The sequence below is a fragment of the Perissodus microlepis genome, chromosome 19 (genome assembly GCF_051167445.1).
Source record: "Perissodus microlepis isolate ML-2025 ecotype Zambia chromosome 19, ASM5116744v1, whole genome shotgun sequence".
Taxonomy (NCBI): Eukaryota; Metazoa; Chordata; class Actinopteri; order Cichliformes; family Cichlidae; genus Perissodus; species Perissodus microlepis.
Window position 1 is genome coordinate 17,680,856 of NC_140479.1, and position 19,107 is coordinate 17,699,962.

At 38.2% G+C, this 19,107-nt stretch overlaps 1 protein-coding gene across 3 annotated transcripts in view; it reads left to right on the plus strand.

The window, feature by feature from the left end:
- Window positions 1-19,107, plus strand: part of fndc3ba (fibronectin type III domain containing 3Ba) — a 92,050-nt gene that overhangs the window by 14,467 nt on the left and 58,476 nt on the right. For 2 of the 3 annotated variants that reach the window (XM_084915688.1, XM_084915689.1), the window contains exons 2-3: window positions 12,764-12,909; window positions 16,425-16,500. In XM_084915688.1, coding sequence (XP_084771814.1) covers window positions 12,793-12,909; window positions 16,425-16,500 — 193 coding nt within the window. In that variant the 5' untranslated portion in view covers window positions 12,764-12,792. Of the gene's footprint in view, window positions 1-12,763; window positions 12,910-14,074; window positions 15,966-16,424; window positions 16,501-19,107 lie in introns of those variants that run through there. The other variant, XM_084915691.1, reaches the window with a different exon arrangement.

Below are 19,107 nucleotides of genomic sequence, written 5' to 3' on the forward strand. Positions count from 1 at the left end.
CTACGTATGTTGTGGCATTGAGGTAAATTTTGCCTGATTTAGGGTTTTAAAAGAGACTCGTTAAAAGTGAAATGCAGCATCTGGCTGGTTTAGCTTGCCATTAGATGTGGTTTCTCTAGGTGCCGGATCTCATCTGTTCTGAAGGAAAAAAGGTGCCCTAAAGGTTTAAGTTTAGGTAGTTTGGAGAGGAGCTTGTTCATACACGGTATGAAGTGCAGCACGTGTGTGCGCTTGTATGTGTCCATTGCATTCCAATCCACCCGTTCAGAGTTCTTCTACGTGGATGACATATCATTACTGCAATTATAGGGCAAGAGGACTTCAGCTATAAGAGCGCGAGCCTGCAAGCCAAATGCATGCAGGCAGATTGAAGAACAAGCTGAAACTCTGAATTTTGTTTCTCTGCTGCTCCCTCCCTCACATAAGCACACTGTCTGCATATGTGCAGCAAGCTGTCGGCCAATGTGGGACCCAAAAGAGGTTTCATCTTTTATAAATCCCCTCTCTGTCCTTCCCAAGTGTGTGTTCCTGTGTGTGTGTTTGTGTGTGTAAGCACAATCACAGCATTCCTTTTTGCCGTCCTCTCCACATTTTCTTTCTTTCTGCCCTCTGCTTCTCTCCTTCCCTGCACCCCCCTTTACTCCACCTCTCTCTCTTGCTGTGTGTGTGTGTGTGTGTGTGTGTGTGTGTGTGTGTGTGTGTGTGTGTGTGTGTGTGTGTGTGTGTGTGTGTGTGTGTGTGTGTGTGTATTAGAAAGAGGGTGAAAGAGAGAGAGAGCAGGTTTCTCCTAGACTGAATACCTTTTGTAAAAGGAGCTGGGGTTGAATGGGAGTGGTGTTTGTGGCAGTTTCCCACCATATGTAGAAGTCTCGTCCCCCCCCCCTTGCCCAAACGCACAAACTTGTATCAATGCATTTGTGTGTGTATTAAAAACCAGCACAGATTCAACTGATAAGATTGGTTTTAAAAGGCTTGGACCAATCCCAGTTGTGGTGGCTCTTTTGTGTGCATGTGTGATCCTGTGTGTGCACTGTGGTGAACACTCATTCATTTAGTTTCTAAGTACTGACACCTGAGTGCATTCCTCAGTTTAACACACCCAGCATGAGAAAGAAGATACTAGGTCTGTGCGTCTCTTTTCTCTCTTATCTATTCTTCATTATCACATTTACATACAGATCTAGATGTAGATATGCTTGTGCTGTACTAAGCAAATGAATAGCACAATCTATGTTTTGTTTATATAGGAAACTTATGAAAAAAGCATATACAAGACGTTTAGAGCTCACGCATTATACCCTCCTATGAAACTATTGTCACAGGTTGATTTCTGGGTCATCACTGATACCTTTCTGCAAATGTAACATTTCCAAATGTAACAAGCACAGCTAAGTTTCAGTTCTTCCTCTCGATATTTCATGTTCGACTTTTGTTTTTTTTTTGTTGTCCTCTCCACCTTAAATAAAATTCCCATCCCTAATAGAAACACAGAAGTGAGGCAGCAGCTGATGTTTAGAAAGTTAGGTCACATGATGTCTATTTATATATTTAGATACACACAGCAAGGGCAAACCTGACATTGGTTGTTAACGGAACTGGTGTTGTGAATGTACAGTAAATATGCACGCCTCATTGTATTTATTTATTTTTTTGTTTCACACATGGTACAGCAGTAATGCATTCCCATACACAACCTTCCTTTCAATTAAAGTAACACTGTTTCCATGCATGAAAAGGAGCAGGAAGAAGAATAAATTCTTATTGATACCTGCCCCCTATCTGTGATAATACAAGTAGGCAACCAAAATTACACTATGACAATTTTCTGCACATAACAAAACAAAACAAAGCAAACAGAACAATATACTCAACAATGAGCAATACCACTAAATATCAAACTAAAAGGATCATTTTTCTACAATTAAATTCTATTCTTTTCAACTTCTTCATATTGGTTTATCATTTTATTCTTATAGCAGATTTTAAATTGAGAAACATTTATACAACACTTAAGATGATCACTGAGAGAATTCCAGTTTCTTATGCCTATGACTGTTGGACACATTTGCCTTTGTGTGGTTCGAGCAAACTGGTGCTTAAAATAAAACTTCCTTCTGCCGTCCCCATTTTCTGAACACAATACAAATAAACTTTGAAACTTAAGAGGTAGTGTTTTATTTTTCGCCCTAAACATAATAGTTAAAGTCTGTAATTTCACTATGTCTTCTAGTTTTAACAATTTCGATTTTATAAACAAATTATTGGTGTGTTCTCTATATTTAACATTATGCATAATTCGAAGCGCTCTCTTCTGTAATAAATATAATGGTTTCATATTAGTCACGTATGTATTCCCCCATACTTCAACACAATAGCTCAGATAGGGTAGAAACAATGAAAAATATAATATTCTCATTGTCTTGTAATCTAATATATATCTAATATTACCCAGGATATAAATACTTTTAGCCAACTTTTTTTTAACATCTTCAATATGTGATTTCCATGTTAACTTGTCATCCACTATTACACCCAGAAAACAGAATTCTGTCACTCTTTCAATTAATACTCCCTCTATAGATAATACTATCTGTTCCTCCTTTACACGGTTTCCAAATATCATAAACTTTGTTTTTTCCAAATTCAGTGATAACTCATTTACATCAAACCATTTTTTAATTTTTTCCATTTCAATAACCATAATTTTAGCCAATTCTTTCAAGTTCAATTCAATTTTCAATTCAATTTTATTTATATAGCGCCAAATCACAACAAAAGTCGCCTCAAGGCGCTTCATAGATACAGAGAAAAACCCAACAATCATATGACCCCCTATGAGCAAGCACTTTGGCGACAGTGGGAAGGAAAAACTCCCTTTTAACAGGAAGAAACCTCCGGCAGAACCAGGCTCAGGGAGGGGCGGCCATCTGCTGCGACCGGTTGGGGTGAGAGAAGGAAGACAGGATAAAAGACATGCTGTGGAAGAGAGACAGAGGTTAATAACAGATATGATTCAATGCAGAGAGGTCTATTAATACATAGTGAGTGAGAAAGGTGACTGGAAAGGAAAAACTCAATGCATCTTGGGAATCCCCCGGCAGCCTACGTCTATTGCAGCATAACTAAGGGAGGATTCAGGGTCACCTGGTCCAGCCCTAACTATATGCTTTAGCAAAAAGGAAAGTTTTAAGCCTAATCTTAAAAGTAGAGATAGTGTCTGTCTCCCGAATCCAAACTGGAAGCTGGTTCCACAGAAGAGGGGCCTGAAAACTGAAGGCTCTGCCTCCCATTCTACTTTTAAATACTCTAGGAACAACAAGTAGGCCTGCAGAGCGAGAGCGAAGTGCTCTAATAGGGTGATTCTCTCCAGAACAATAAAAATTTGTATTGTCTGCAAACAAAACAAAATTCAACATTTTTGACACATCACAAATGTCATTTATATATAAATTAAAAAGTTTTGGTCCTAAAACAGAACCTTGAGGGACCCCACATTCTATTTTCATTCTATCAGATGAATTGCCTAAACACTGCACATACTGAAACCTATTATCTAAATAGCTGCTTAACCAGTTCAATACTATTCCTCTCACACCATAAGTTCTTAACTTAGAAATCAAGATGGAGTGTTGCAGAGTGTCAAAAGCTTTTCTTAAATCAATGAATACCCCTATAGTATATTTATTATGATGTGTTGCTGATGAAATGTCTTCAATAGTATTCATTAATGCTATTGCTGTTGATCTGTTCCGTCAAAATCCGTACTGACTTTCGCTTAGCAGTTGATGTTTTTCAATGAAACTATCAAATCTTTGTGCAAAGAGTTTTTCAAGCACTTTAGAAAACTGTGATAGCAATGATACTGGTCTATAATTATTAAAACTATGTCTGTCTCCCGATTTATAAAGAGGGATAACTTTTGCCACTTTCATTCGGTCAGGAAATACACCCGAATAAAATGAAAGATTAAAAATATAACAGAGAGGTTTGATTATACAATCCAAGGTCTTTTTTACGATGACCATGTCTAACCCATCACAGTCAGTGGATGTCTTGTTTTTAGATTCTGCTACAATAGCTATGATTTCTTTTTCAGTGATTTCCCCTAAAAACATAGACTGTACCACTCTGCTATCTCCTTTCCATTCTGAATCATCCTGTTTTCTAATTAAGTTTGCCAGGTTAGGCCCAATATTTACAAAAAAAGAATTAAATTCATTTACCACTTCATTCATATCACTTACGACCTTATTTTTCTTATTAAAGTAAGTAGGTACATTTAAAGATGTATATTTATTACCCAATACGTTTTTTAAGATATTCCACGTACCCTTAACATTATTTTTGTTTTTGTAAAATAATTTATTATAATACTCTTTCTTAGCCTTTCTGATAATTAATACTAACTTATTTTTATAAACTTTATATTTCATTTCAGCAGGCTTTGTTCTAAGTTTTATATAATCTCTATACAATTTATTTTTCTTTTTACATGCATTTTCTAATCCTTTTGTTATCCATGGTTTACCAGTAGTTTTCTTTTTCTTTTGCTTATATAATACCAGTGGACAGTGATTTTCATACAAAACCAAATAAGTTTTTAAGAATGCCTCGTATGCAGCATTAACGTCATTTACATAAACCTCATTCCAATCTTCTTTCATAAGATCTTGCCTGAACTCATTTATTGCATCATCATTTCTAATTCTTATATATCTGTCCACACACACTTCCTCCTTTCGTGTCATTTTATAATCTAAAGTAACAAAAACAGGTAAATGATCACTTATGTCATTTATGACAAGACCACTTATAATGCTGCTATCCAAGCAATTAATGAAAATATGATCAATTGAAGTAGCTGACTTTTCAGTTATTCTACTAGGTTTAGTAATCAGAGGGTAGAACCCTCTTCCAAATAATAACTCAAAAAAATCTGATGATGCCTTATGATTGGACATTTTTAAAAAATCAATATTATAATCACCGCAAATACAGAATGTCTTATTTCCCTTTACCTTGCTCAATAAATCTTCTACTACATCTGTGAATGTTTCTATCAGTGTTCCAGGCCTTCTATACATACAAGTAACAATTATATTACTCTTTCTTTCCCTTTCTATTTCTACTGTCACACACTCCATTAAATCATCAATAGCCACAGACATATATTCAACCTGTTTACATTTCAAATCACTATCAACAAAAAGTGCCACACCTCCTGCCCTCTTATCAGATCTATTTATATGATGTAATTCATACCCATCAATGTGAAAGTCCCAACCCCTTTCCTCATCTATCCATGTTTCTGATAGTGCTATCACTTTAAACTTGCCTTTCAGATTATTCAAAAAATCATAGATCAGAACAAAACTTTTATAGAGGCTTCTACAGTTGAAATGAATTAATGAAAATGTATTGCCCAAGTCAACATTATCCCTAAATTGTTTCTCAGTATAATACTCGCATGTAACATTAATTGCATTAAGCACATTCCTTTCTGGATCGATATTATTTTCAAAATCATGTAATTTGTAATCCGAATCTTCAGTCATTATGATTGAGTATTCTTTAAATGTCTGTTATCCTTATGACATACCCAAGTATTTCACAACATATTTTGAAAAACCACTCATAGCTATACAGTTCTTTCCGATCCATAAATAACTGCGGCTCAGATCTATATCTCGTCTTCGCGCATAATTGTAACACCGTCGGTCCCAGTTCCATATCCACCTGCAGCTTCACAGTAATACTCTTCCAGTCTACTGTCTCATACCTTGCCATTTTCCCCCTCCTACAGTCGGAAATAGTGTCTTTCATTGAATAAGTTCGGCTAGTTGTTAGCAAACACATCATAACAGACCTTCTGCCGTCCGACCGCAACAGTGTAATCATCCCCCGTAATTGTCCAAATCATGAAGATCCCTGATCATTACAACCTTGGCTTCTTCTGGTGTTCCGTTGAGCTTTATCATCACTTTGCAATTTCTTGTCCATGTTGCTTGGATTTTCTTTTCTTTACACATGATACGGGCTTGTCTGGCAATGTCGGCGTTCTTTTTCGTGAGATGTTCATTCACATATACTCCACTCCCTTTCAGTTGTCTGGACTGCCTCAGTAGCTCAATTTTGTGTTTTCGATTCACAAATTTTACTACTATTGCTGGAGGTGCCCTGGCATTCTTTCTGGGGAGGGTATAACACGCCGCGATGTTGTTGCTATGCAGGGGAAGTTTTTTACTCGCAAAAAACTCCACTACCTGACGCTCTAGTGTTTGTTGCTCCTCCACCGGGGGCTCATCTCCGCCAGACCTCACAACACTCCCAATCTCAGTAACTCTTGCGTAGCTCCTGTGTTTGGTTTTCAAACCGGTAATAATCACGTCCTCCAGTCGTGCATGCTGTTCTAAATCCTCCACTCTCCTTTCTAAGAGCTGGATTGTTTTATCCTTTTCCTTAATCAAGCTTTTTAATTCTTTGATTTGGTCCATTAAAGTTGTTAACATTCCTTGTTGCTTAACTATTCTTTCGACGTCTGTTGACAACGAGTTAAGCGACAGCTTAATCTCCTCCAAATCTTCTTCAATTTTTCTCATCTTTGCCATTTTCTCCTTTTTGTTTGTTTGTGTTTTGTTTCAAGCTAAATAAATTTGACTTAGAATTCATCACACAACTTATTCTGAGACGCCAATCTGGCTGTAGCTGCGTTCGCCATCTTGAAACCTACTGACGGAGAGTTTTAACACCTTTGTCACGAGGAAGAAAAATCAAAAAAGATTTGATGAGGTTTTTAAACTTCAGCAACATGAAAATCAGTTGAAATTTGTAAAACCTGGTTTGTGTTTGTTTTGCGGCTGCACATAAGGAGGACTTAAAGAATGAAGTGCGCAATAGTAGGGCAGGGTGATATGGAGAGAAAAAAAGCCTAACACCTTATTTTTTTCAATATCGGTTGATATTGAGATATACCACAATATAAATGAGATGTGAATATAAAAGGTGAATTTTGGTTTAAATATTATTTTCTGTCACAACTAGAACATGATAAATGTACTGTGGAATATTGTAAGACCTTATTTTAAATAAATAACATAGTTATTACTATTATTACAAAACAAAATCTCAAAAAAAAAAATCCCCGCTGACAGTTCAGTACATTTTCTCGTTATTTGGTATTTTTGATAAGTGTGTCAGACAGTTTCATAGTTCAGATTCCTGCTCAGTATTTTGCAGTTTGGTGAGAACTGCTACTTTGGCTGGAGGACACTTTTTGCACAGATAATCAAAAAACCAAAATCCTGAACCAGCTTGAACTGTCTGAGAACCTGAAAGAGTTGTTCTGGATAATAGTGCTGAGATTCCGTTTTTCTTTCTTTGGGGGAATACTGTGCAAAACCAGTTTGTGTGACAAACCGTTATCCAAGTCAGCACAAATGCTGGTTACTTTCAGTGTTCTTATCATAGCTGTTGGGCCATGATTGTTTAAACTGAGATCATCTAAAAATAAGTAGAAGTGTAACAAGTTTTGTAATCAGCACAAACTGTGATCAGTTGTAAGAATGATAGAAAATCTCTTTCTGGCCACGTTGTAACTGTTCATGCGAAACGGCTCTTAAAAGTCAACCTGCTTCCTGCCCAAGTCTCTTGACTTGTAGATTGCCTTCTCCTCCACTGCCTGTCCCATGATGATAGTAGTTTGGGGAACTGTGGGATTGCATCTGAAATCACTACTTATCTCTTTTTGTCATTCACGTCTAAAAAAGACTTGTGGTGTCAGTCATGTGTCACTGCGCGTCATGTGCTTTTAAAAAGACTGACTAAAAGCTGAACCTTTAGTTAATTTTAGAAGAAACCCATTTGTAGTGCATTACATCTATCAGTATGCTGTGACTTACACTCAGGCCAATGCCAAATTTCTGATTATACTTTTGATAAATTAATCTGGATGTTTGGGACAGAACTGAGTTGAAGGCAAATAAAAAGATAACAAGCCAGAACTTCCGACTGATTATATCTTAGTGTGTAAAAGAGTATAGAGCAAGGTTGTTTTCTCAAGGTAATGTGCAAATTTACTTACAGTTAGTCAAAATATTCATTTCTTTGGTTACACAAAGCTCAACTTTTATTAAGACTAAAGGTTTTTACAACATTAACCTCTTTTACTATATAAGGCTGGGGATGCGTCTGGTAAGTTTCATTAACAGCTGACGAGTCAGACACACTGATTTAGCATTGCTGTGCAAGATGACTACCAGGACAAGGATGACATTGATTCTCTTCCCCCAGCTGGAGGAATAAAAGTGTCAGTTTGTGCAGCAGAAGTAGTAGATATTTACAGTCAGGAAGTGAATGTAGGTCCTGTGGCTTCTTTTACTTTCCTGGAGAAACCCCTTTTAGTCCCGCTGCTTTATTTTCTTTACATCACAAACAAATGCGGTTCGGGAAGATGGAGAAGTAGAGCTGATCAGTTTCATCGTGCCTTTTTAAATTCTTGTTTATAGGCAATTCATTCATAGAAGGAAAAAGAGAAGTGGAAGTTGGTGGTCTACTTTCTGCTGACAGGAAAATTTCTCCGTTGGTCTCTTTGAATGGGGTTTATTTTTTGCTTAATGTGATGACTTCAGTAGCTGTTTTCAAGACAAGATTTAATGCCAGGCTCTGGAGATTTTACCTGCGTCTGTTACACAAATGTGTGTGTGTGTGTGTGTGTTTATATTTCCTTGGCTGTGTAAGTGATGGTAGGGAGAATGAGGTGTGAAGCAGACGACTGGAAGTAAATCAGACAGTCTGTTAGGTGGTTGTGAATATCCATTATGCTTCATCAGGATGGACAAACTGGAGTCATTGGGCGTGTGTGTGAATGATGAATGACTGTATGAGTAATGACTGAAGTTATGAGGTCAGTGCTGCCCCTGAATATCTGGGGCTTTACTGTGTGAGTGTGTATATATCTCAGCTCAGAGTATGTTTTACTCTATGCATCTTTATGTTGGAGAGGCAGTTTCCATTTTTACAGAAGGCCTCTGCCATACTGACACATGTGCACACATACATACACACAAACAAGCATACACACGGACAAGTGGTTGATTGTTTTCTGGATTCAAGATGGAATTTTTCAATTTAACATTTTATCCCCGCTGGGAATCAACACCTTATTCCTCCTACATTCCTTTGGGGAACAGAAACCACCGACTGTGTTTGTATAACTGTGTATGAGTGTGAGCACAGTGATGTCTGAAGCTGTCAGCAGCTAAATGCGCCTGGTAATGATTCCACTGTATAACAAAGGGTATTATTCATTCATCATTGCATTAGATTTCCAAATATGTACATGGGATTTGTTCGACAACATGCAACATGCAACAGTTGCAAAACAAAGTGCGTATTCCCTCTCTTGTGTGTCTGAGGCGATTTTTACAGAATCAACAATGAAGCCTGAATCACAGTGGAAATAGATTTGAGTTGTTTTTTTTTTTCCATAAAGTTCCTTCTACACTATGTAATTTCACACATCACTTCCTCCAAATTGCAGCAAAAAGGTTGTGTTTAAATTTGGAGATCGTCAATGCCAAGAAATGATATAAGACATCTGTAAGCTGGATAAAACACCAGTGTATTTGTTTCCAGGCTGGTCTGTGAACGAAAGGTAATAATTTGACATTTTGGAACATAAACTAACTGCATCTTTTTCAACAAGAGGAGGAATTTGATACCTTTCATATCATATCACCTCCAAAGGTGTCTAAAAAATGACCCTCACATAGACTTAATGTAGGGATCCTGTTGTTGCTGATAATAAACCATAACAAGATCTTTTTTTTTTTTAGTTTTACAGTCTATAAGGAATAAATATGTCAGTTTTGAATTTTGTTAGTCAATTTTTGTTACATTTGGTTTCTGTGTTTCCACCTTCTTTCGGTTTTTTATGCTAAGCTAATAAGTCTTATGGCCCCAGATCGAGACAGAAACGTGAAATTGGTATTCACTTTCTCATCTTAATCTCAGGAAGATTTTTTTTAAAAAGTTCTCAAACACTTTCTTTGTGTTTGTATTTTATTTTATTTTTTTAAAGAATGTGGATTTTCCAGTTGAAAATTCCACTATTATGCAGAAAACACTTCCTGCAAGTGATACCCAACGCCAGGTTTCTATTTGCATCGTTTACATAATGCACATTAGAATCTCATTTCTGCATGCGATGAATTTCCTTGGGAACTTTGAGTTTGTTTTAGGAACACAAGGTCATGTACTGGAATGTACTTCACCTAGTTTGCTCTCTATTTATTATCTGTGCTGATCTTACAGTTGCTTATCCCCTCTCTTCCTCTCTGCTAGCTTCTGTGTCTCGCTCTTCTTTTTCCTGGCAGAGCCGACAGTGGTGTTGCCATCTGTCTGTGATGTGTCCTGGACAAAACTGTGTGTGTGTGTGTGTTTTCAACGCAGGATGGCCAGGCTGAGCTGGGAACGGGGCTCAGATGGAGACAGAAAGACAGTTAAAGACAGACAAAGAAAAAATAAGAATAATAAGAAGAGAAAGATTGAAAACTGCTAAAACTGTGTTCAAAGAGTGGTGTGAGTGTGTTTTTAATGATGCGACAGTATGAGCCACAGCTGTATGATCCACTAACCCTTCTTGTGACCTTGTCTGTGCTAGAAGACGACCAGCTGAAAGAGAAGTCGCACAATAACATGCAGCTGTTTTCTGTACAGTCCTTTTAGCGATCTTGTGAGTGAGTGCAATGGATATCTCATAGGTTTCATTCACTTAAAGTATTTGATCCTGTATGTGTATCATATGTGTGCTAATAGCAGCTTAGAGCCATTAGTCAGTAGCTCCTTAGCTGCGATTTCACTCAGCAGCCTTAAATTTAAACCCGTACGTCACTGAGAAATCCACCTCTGGCAATGAACCTGTGCACGTCTGTATGTGTGTGCTTATGTATGTGTTTATGTGTGAGCTTCGGTTGCTCTTGCAGAATATTATGGCCGGGCTTCCTGGCTTTACCTGTTGTATATGCGTGGGTGTGTATATATTTCCCCCATCTGCATGAATTACATGGGTAATGTAACTGTACCTCAGTGGTACACTTGCGTGTTTATCTACATTTTCGCTGTGTGTACGTAGAAGTACATACATTTTGACTGTTAAGGTTAGGGTTTGCCACTTGGTTTTCAGCCATAATGAAGACCACGTGCGCGGCTGACACATGTCGCTTGGCTTCCTTTAAATTCTCCCCCTGTAGCCATTTAGGTGATGCCATGTTATTTTCCACTTAAGATGAATGGCACTGGTTGTTGTTTTTATTTTTTTCATAGTTATGCTTTTTGGTTTTACTGCTACCGCTTTATTATGCAAGCAAAGAAACCATCTCCAGATTTAGCTCCCAGTTACTCTGCAAAGAGTGCCAGCACAGCTGACCTCAGAAGACCTCAAAAGACTTCCCATTCCTGCAGCCTCTTTGCATGTTTACATGTAATGCTCATCTTCTGTGTTATATTTTCAAAGCTACGAGCAGGTGCAGTTATCCTTATTCACCTATAAGAGCCAGACCATATTCATTTAGCGTTTCTTTCATAAAATTAATCCTCCAAACAGGATATAATCTCTCCTCTATTTTACCAGACTATTGTTGATGGTGAAGAGCTTTGAATTAGTCTCTCACTCTAATCTCCATTTTCCTTTGCCTCTTTAATCTTTTACCTTTATATTGACATGATATGACTTGCTGTATTTTATGAAAGCTGATATGCCTGTGCAAATTCATTGTGAGCTGAAACAGTGGAATAATGCCCCTTTTCTACGTGTCTATTTTGTTTTCTCTTATGCAAAACTGTATTTTTTTGTTATACTTGCTAAAATCAATCTTGCTTTATCTCTGCGTTTGTCTGCAAACTTTTTAAATTCTCTGCTGTAGCTCATTCTAGTTTTATTCCTTTGAGTATATGTCGTTGTATCATTTTTCACCTCTACCTCTGTTATTAGAAATATAGCACTTTAAAAAAAAAAATCCAAGATCTTATCCACATAGGAATGAAAACTGTTTTGGCTACAGTTAAACAAAGCAGACAAATTTAATAAAAGTGCCTCAAGAAGGTTTTCACGCTCACATGAAGTGGAAAATTGCTTTGTTAATCAGGAATCTGCACAGTAAACACTAATGCAAACACACTGGCAGGCTGGCAAAATACAGGTGGGGCACAGTCCAGATTTAAATTTAATTGCAAAATGGTTATATTTGTTACCGAGAGTTTAGTAGAAAGTCAATGTCTTTTTAGTGTCTGCCCATTCAGAATGAAGCTACATCCAGCAGCTCATAAGTTTACTTTAACATAAAAAACTCAAAGCCTTTTTTATAACTCAGTTTATGTGAAAATTAAACAAACTAGACTTAATTTGTGACTTGGGGAGCTTTGTCGGTGGATTGTGTTACATTAAAATGGAGCCTATCTAGCTGCTTCAACCCGCTCCCAGTCATTGTGGCTAAGTCAGGCTAGCTGTCCTCTTGGTCCAGGTCAATATAAAAAGGAAAGACATTTTGCCAAGATGGACATAAGCATATTTCCCAAAAATGTCCAACAATTCCTTCCAAAAAGTAGGTTTGATGGTCTGAAACTAAAAATCTGGTCAGACAAGAAATGTGTTTGAAATATAGCCAACAGTAGCTTCAAAGAAAATCATTCAGCACAAGGAAGTTTCAGACTTTTAAATGAACGAATGCTCGTAACTGATGTATTTCTTATTTCTGTACTTTCCCAGGTAGGGCAGTTCAGTCAATTTCTCCATGAATGTACGTCACAATGATGATGACAGACCAGATTCCGCTGGACTTGGCTCCGCCCCCCCTCCTGAACGGGGAGGTCCCTCTCATGCCTCACATGGTTAACGGCGATGCGACACAGCAGGTAAATACTCGCTCACGCTGACACGAACAAACGCACACGCATGTCTGCAATGTGCATTTCCTGTTTAACAAACATGTTAGTCAGATGAATGTAACAGTGTACATCAAACAATACAGCGCACACTTCTCTGTTGTCAGTTGAGCACATACCACATGGATTGTTGCCATAAAAATTGCTAGAGAAAAGCCCTCGTGTGTCACAGAAGATAAACTACTAAATACATACAGGTATATTTAAATGCATTACTTATTCCTTTGGGGCAGCTTTAAAGGCAATGTTTAAAACACTGAATGGCTTTATTGATAGATTTCAAGTCTTTACGTGTGCAAACTTGCAATAGTTTGCACACGGACATCTGCTTCTCTGTGACACACCGATCTTATCAGGTGCTGTAGAGCCAACTGGATCACCTTCAAAGTACAAAACCGCACCCGGGCTTTGCACAGGCAAAATGAAGCGATCGGCGTAATGAAAAGCATCACAGTTAATTCAACTCGGTCTAATCTTGTTGTCACACACACACTTTTTTTTCTCTTTTTTTCCCCCACACTGTGTGTTTTTGGTATATGAAGGATGATGATGTTTATGCACCATCCCCAGCCTGTTCCCTCACAGCCCAGAGGAAGCATCGTGGGAGTGTTTTGGCTGCAACACATAACAGTTATGGGGGGGGTTTGGCTGCGGCACACAGCAGTTAGGGCTCTCTTTTTATTCTAACACCCTGCAGTTTAAAACTTGGTTCCCAGTATGGAATCAGTGATCTAGACCGATGATTATATAGATTTGACTCTGCGTGTGTGTGTCTATTTGTTTGTTTCTTGGTCTGTCTGCGTGTACGTGTGTGTATTCGTTTCTGTGTGGGCACGCAAGTGTCTGTGTTGAGTCTGAATACATACTTACATGTTTGTCGGCTTGCTTTAGTTTCAGCTTCCTTGTTTCTTTATCCACCTACCTTCACCTGTTTATGATTGTGTTTATCAGTCAGTGGCTTTGGTACATGCAACGAGATCATGTATACATACATGACTGTTTTTGTATAAGAGCGTTCTGTCATAATTTGTCTGTAAAAACAAAATTCACTATGGAGACTCTCTCATCACATCAAATCCAACAGTGTGTTCAAATTCTTAGTTATATTTTAGAAAAATTAGTTGGTATCTAATTATCTATTGTGATTAAAACAAATATCAAAATACTTTTAATTGTCCTACTGTAATAGTATTTAAATATATAGAAACCTGAAGTAGCTGCATAATAATGTGCATCAATGTAGTCAATGAGAGGCTCCAGTTACAACCTTCTATTAGCTATATTATTGTGATCTACAGTATTGGTCACATTTCTTTGTTGTAGGACGGTCAGTTAGTTTTACATGCCGAAGAAATGCCTGTAAATCGTTTTATTTCAATTGGAGTGCTGGTCTTCTCATCCTTCTGAGAGTTTATAACCACATAATGGACTTAGGTACGCTAATTTATTATTGACTATTATTGCTTGAGCTATGAAATCCATCTGCACTCTGATTAAAGACATTTATTTTAGTTATTATCTGTAAAGCACTGTCCAAAACATTTGCAATATTCAGGCATTCATATCCATTTCCATATCTGGCCACTGTTGTGCATGAGACTTGTAAGCCATAGTGGAAGGGGTCTGTTTAAACCTGAAAGCCTAAACACAAATGTATTTGTGTTTAGGCTGTCTACTTCTTTTGTTTATGATCAGTGCATCAGAATTATGGGTCAGAGACTAGTGAGTAAAAAGGAAGGACACGCTTCCCTTCAATATTTCTGAGGAATTCTCTTGTTAACCTACGGCAGTGATAGTAGTGAGGAAATGGTGCAAAGCTTCTCTGCTGTACTTGTTATAGGTGCCTTTCCAGATAAATATCTAAAGAGAGAAAGAAACACTAAAAGTGGACCGAAGACAGTTCAAAACATAAAAGCTTTAGTGACAACCATGTTGGTGTGAAACCAGTGTACTGTACAAGATCTTAATGAACATATTCACAACACCTCAGAATCACTTCAGACCTTAAGGAACATGAGAGCAAAGATGGTAACCCATGCAGTTAATGATATAGCTCAACAACATCACACTACCACTTTCAGACCAAAGAATGCCATTTGCATTCAAAACTATAAGGTGATGTAATTGCACTAGTTGTAATCCTGTTTCAGTTACTCTTTTGCAGAGAAAGTCTATGGAAGTGAAAATAGACCCTAAAACCTAGAACTGTGAATGATATCCTGTGGTCCAAAAGTGCCCATAGAAACATTGAGTGAAATGTTTTCAATATGCCACTTTTTATGTAAAAGGTTGAATAATGTCAGTATGGGTTTGCTAATTTAACTTCCCGTGTTTAATAAAGAGCCCTGCTCTTGCACTTTTGTAATTTGTAATTGATGCCTTTTAAAAGGAGCTTTTAAATCATAAATCATAAGTGGTTACACTTAGAAGCCTTTTCTGGTTTTAATCTTAAAACTAAATATGCTTGTTTTCTATAATCCTAACTAAAGGTAGAAGAATTGGGTCACTTTGACTTAATCACTACTGACTGAGTCATTATAGTCTCATTAATCAGTCATAATATCAAAACAAATGTGCTACATGATTATTTTGCGCATTGAGTGATCTTGACATGTGACAGTATAACAGTACACAGACACACACACACATACACACCTACATGGTCTAATGCAGGGGTTTTCTCAATCCTTGGGAAACATGGGTCACCCTGTGCTGGGGGTTCCCATAGCAACAGCAGCCGCTGCAGCAGACAGAGCAGGAAGTGTGTGAGTGTGTGTGACTGAGGGAGAGGAGCAGGTTAGCGCTGAGATGGGAGAAGATGCAGTCACTACAGAAGGAACGTAGGATATGAGGATTTTACAGCAGCACACCTGTAGAGCATAGACAGGGCTGTGCCTGTGTGTGCATGCGTGTGTGCCTGAATACGTGTATGTGTGTGTGTGTGTTTGTGTGCAATGGAGGGGCACCTGTTTCATGTGTACAGCCACGTGTACACTCTGAACAATCTGTATGCGGAAAATATGACGGTAAGGTGCATGCGTTCTGCCCTCAGGCACATTAGGCAGAAGCGCTGAGAAATCGAAACGGTGTCATGTGTTTTGAATTCATTTGTGTGCGCTCACCTGTCTGTGTGTGCGTCCATCTGTCTGTTAAATGTATTTGTGCATACTTGTTTTATTCTTGTAAGAGTGGTTAAAAGATGAAGGCTTTTCTTAAATAAGAGTCTGTGAGATGGCAGCAATAGTGTCACCATTAGCTTATCTAACACCTCATTCATATGTGTGAACTCTCTGCCGAACTATGAGAGCTGATGGTTATTGTGTTATGTCACTGCTGCAAGCTCTGCCTAGCTGAGTATCTGTCCTGTTCTGTGATTGCTAAAGAAAAATGTTTAATACATGTTTTTCCCCTTAAATTATAGATATTTTTGTCACAAAGTTTGATTGATTCTTTTTTTTTTTTGTTTTTTTTATGTGTTCGTGCAGGTAATCCTGGTGCAGGTGAACCCGGGGGAGACGTTTACCATCCGGGCAGAGGACGGCTCACTGCAATGCATCCAGGGTCAGTCCTCTACGATATTATTACGTTATCATATTAACATGTAGCCTGGTGGCCGCTCTGATGTTTGTCACTGTGAGACAGAGTATTACCCATCATTTTAATTATATCCTGGCTGAACAAGATTTAAATGAGATCTTTGGGCTGACTCCTAAAAGTTAAAAACATTTACGGAAAAACAAATAATGTTAATGCAGTCTATGCTTAGAAATCTTTGATTGGTAAATGTGAAAGCAAATAATCGACTTTTACTTTGAGTATTATCCATTACCAGAGAAAACACTAGCAATGTCAAAGGAGTAGCTGTCCAATAAAGTCTCAGAGAGTTTTCAAAAGTCTTCCTTTCTACCTGGTCAGACTTAACTCCTGGACAGTCTGCCAGTACACAGAGAGACACACATTTCAGTTCTCATGTGTTTGCACATGCAGGCCAGTAAGTTACTTATTTTTAGACAGTCCGTATTAGTGTGACTGTATCATTAACCACCACAATGGCTAATGGTTTAATGGTTTATTTTTCTAATCAGAAAGCCAGGAAATGAAGTGTTTTCCAGCTGGATTTCAACCCTTTTGAAATTCTGAGTGTATATATAGGACTACAAATGCAGAAACTCCAGAAACGGTGAGACATTTTCAATAATGCAGGAAGAACTTTGGAAGAGGAAAAGGAAAGCAAGTGGAATGGGATCTAAGGGTGTTATCTCCAAATGAAGTACAGCTAGTTGAAAGCATAGTCTACACAATGGCAGATTTAGACAGAGTGGGCAGCCATGGCTTCACTGTGGTTGCATCTGATAGTGCATGAAAAGACTGGAAATATAAGCCTCTTAGGATTGCTCAAAGACGGAAGGAGGTGGCAGTAACACAACTCTGCTGAAATTGTGTCTCACTTTGATGATGTCAGAAATGTAACTTTGAAAGGACATCTTTGTTTTCTTCTCAGTCTTTTTCAATCTGCGTCTTCTTCACTCGCTCCTTTTTTTATTTTCAGCCTTCGAATTTTTTTTCTGTAAGAAAGAAAGACAGACAGCAGTCTCGACTCAGTCACTGTCGCCCATTTATTAAAAAACAAAACAAAACAAAAAAGACGCATTACCACAACACTGTGTTGTAACAAATGGTATCCCACCACCTTTTCCTCCACCCGCCTTGTAATTCAATTTTCCCCTCAAATCAGAGAGACTGCCCCAGGCAGAGCTATGGGCACAGATAAAGCCAGATAGAAACGATGCATGATTTAATGGATGTATGCAAAGATGGGAAGATACAGTTGCCAGATAAGATAAGTGAATTAGTGACTTGTAGAAAAACAGCTAAACGACAGACGAAAGAATGGTTTAATGTAGAAAGTGGATATATGAGAGGGATACCAGATTGTGATTTGCAAAAAGACACAGTACTGATGTAGCTGGGATCTGCCAGCTTTCTGTTTGTTTGTGTGGTTGCGTGTTTGTACTTGAAAATTTGGCATCGAAGGCACAACGTGTGTCTTTGTGCACCTTTTTGGTGCCTTTTACTACAGTCGCAGACAGCAAATTAGGTGGAACATTACAGACTTTGAGTCCTCTTTGAATGCAGATATTATTAATGTGAAGGACCACACACGCACAAACACACATACGCACAAACTTTCTCTCTATCTCAGTCGGCAAGAGGTCACTGAGTTTAATGAAAGGTGGAGTGTGGCAGTGTGTTCCGAAGGATAACTGAGTTGCACTTTAGAGCGACTCGGTGTGATTAGTGAGACCTCAGAGGTTCGTGTTCGCGCATGCTTGTGTATTTGTGGCCCTGCTTGTGTGTTTGCATTGCAGTGTACTTGTGTGCAAGTGTGTGCGACAGAGCAAGATTACAGAGACCTCAGGGCACAGCCAGGAACCAGCTTTTATATAAAGTAACCTCTGTTTAGCTGCTGCAGTGTGGTACGTGCATGCATGCAAACATGCATATACGTACACACGCAGACATGGATGCTCTGCCAAGGCAGGACCAGCCTGAAGACGTCAACGCAGCAGCCAGAAAAGATTCTTTCATATGAACCACAAGACCTTCCTTCTCCTCTCCTCACTTCTCTTCCCTTCCTTCCTCTCATCATCTTTTCCTGCTACCTCCCTCCCTTTTCCTTTTTATTCCTCTCGTTCATCTGTCTTGACCTTAAGGCAAACCTGGAGCAGAGAAGAGGCTATTGTATTTGCCGGATTGATGTTAAGTACTGCTCATTAACCACACCCCTGCTAACTGCTACAGGCTCAATTATGTTCTTTTATTTTAGCTGAAAGTTTACATAAAATCTTACTAAGGTCCACGAATCCCATAACCTCAGGGCGTATGAAATCCTTTCAGAGCTTTGTGCATATTGAAATAATTCACAATGCTCTAAAATATATATTTAAAGCCATTTTTTTTTACCACTTTTCAGATATGTTAGAGATCTGTCTTTACCATCTCTTTTTTTGTGTCCCTTTCCTTCATTGATCCAGTGAAAGACTGTATCTTGACCTGAAATCCTTTCCAGCAACTTATTAGCATCATTTCTGCATGTGTATGACTGCATGTCTCCATCCCTTGTTGAAACAGCATGACCCTTCAGTGATCCAGGGGCCAGATTCATCT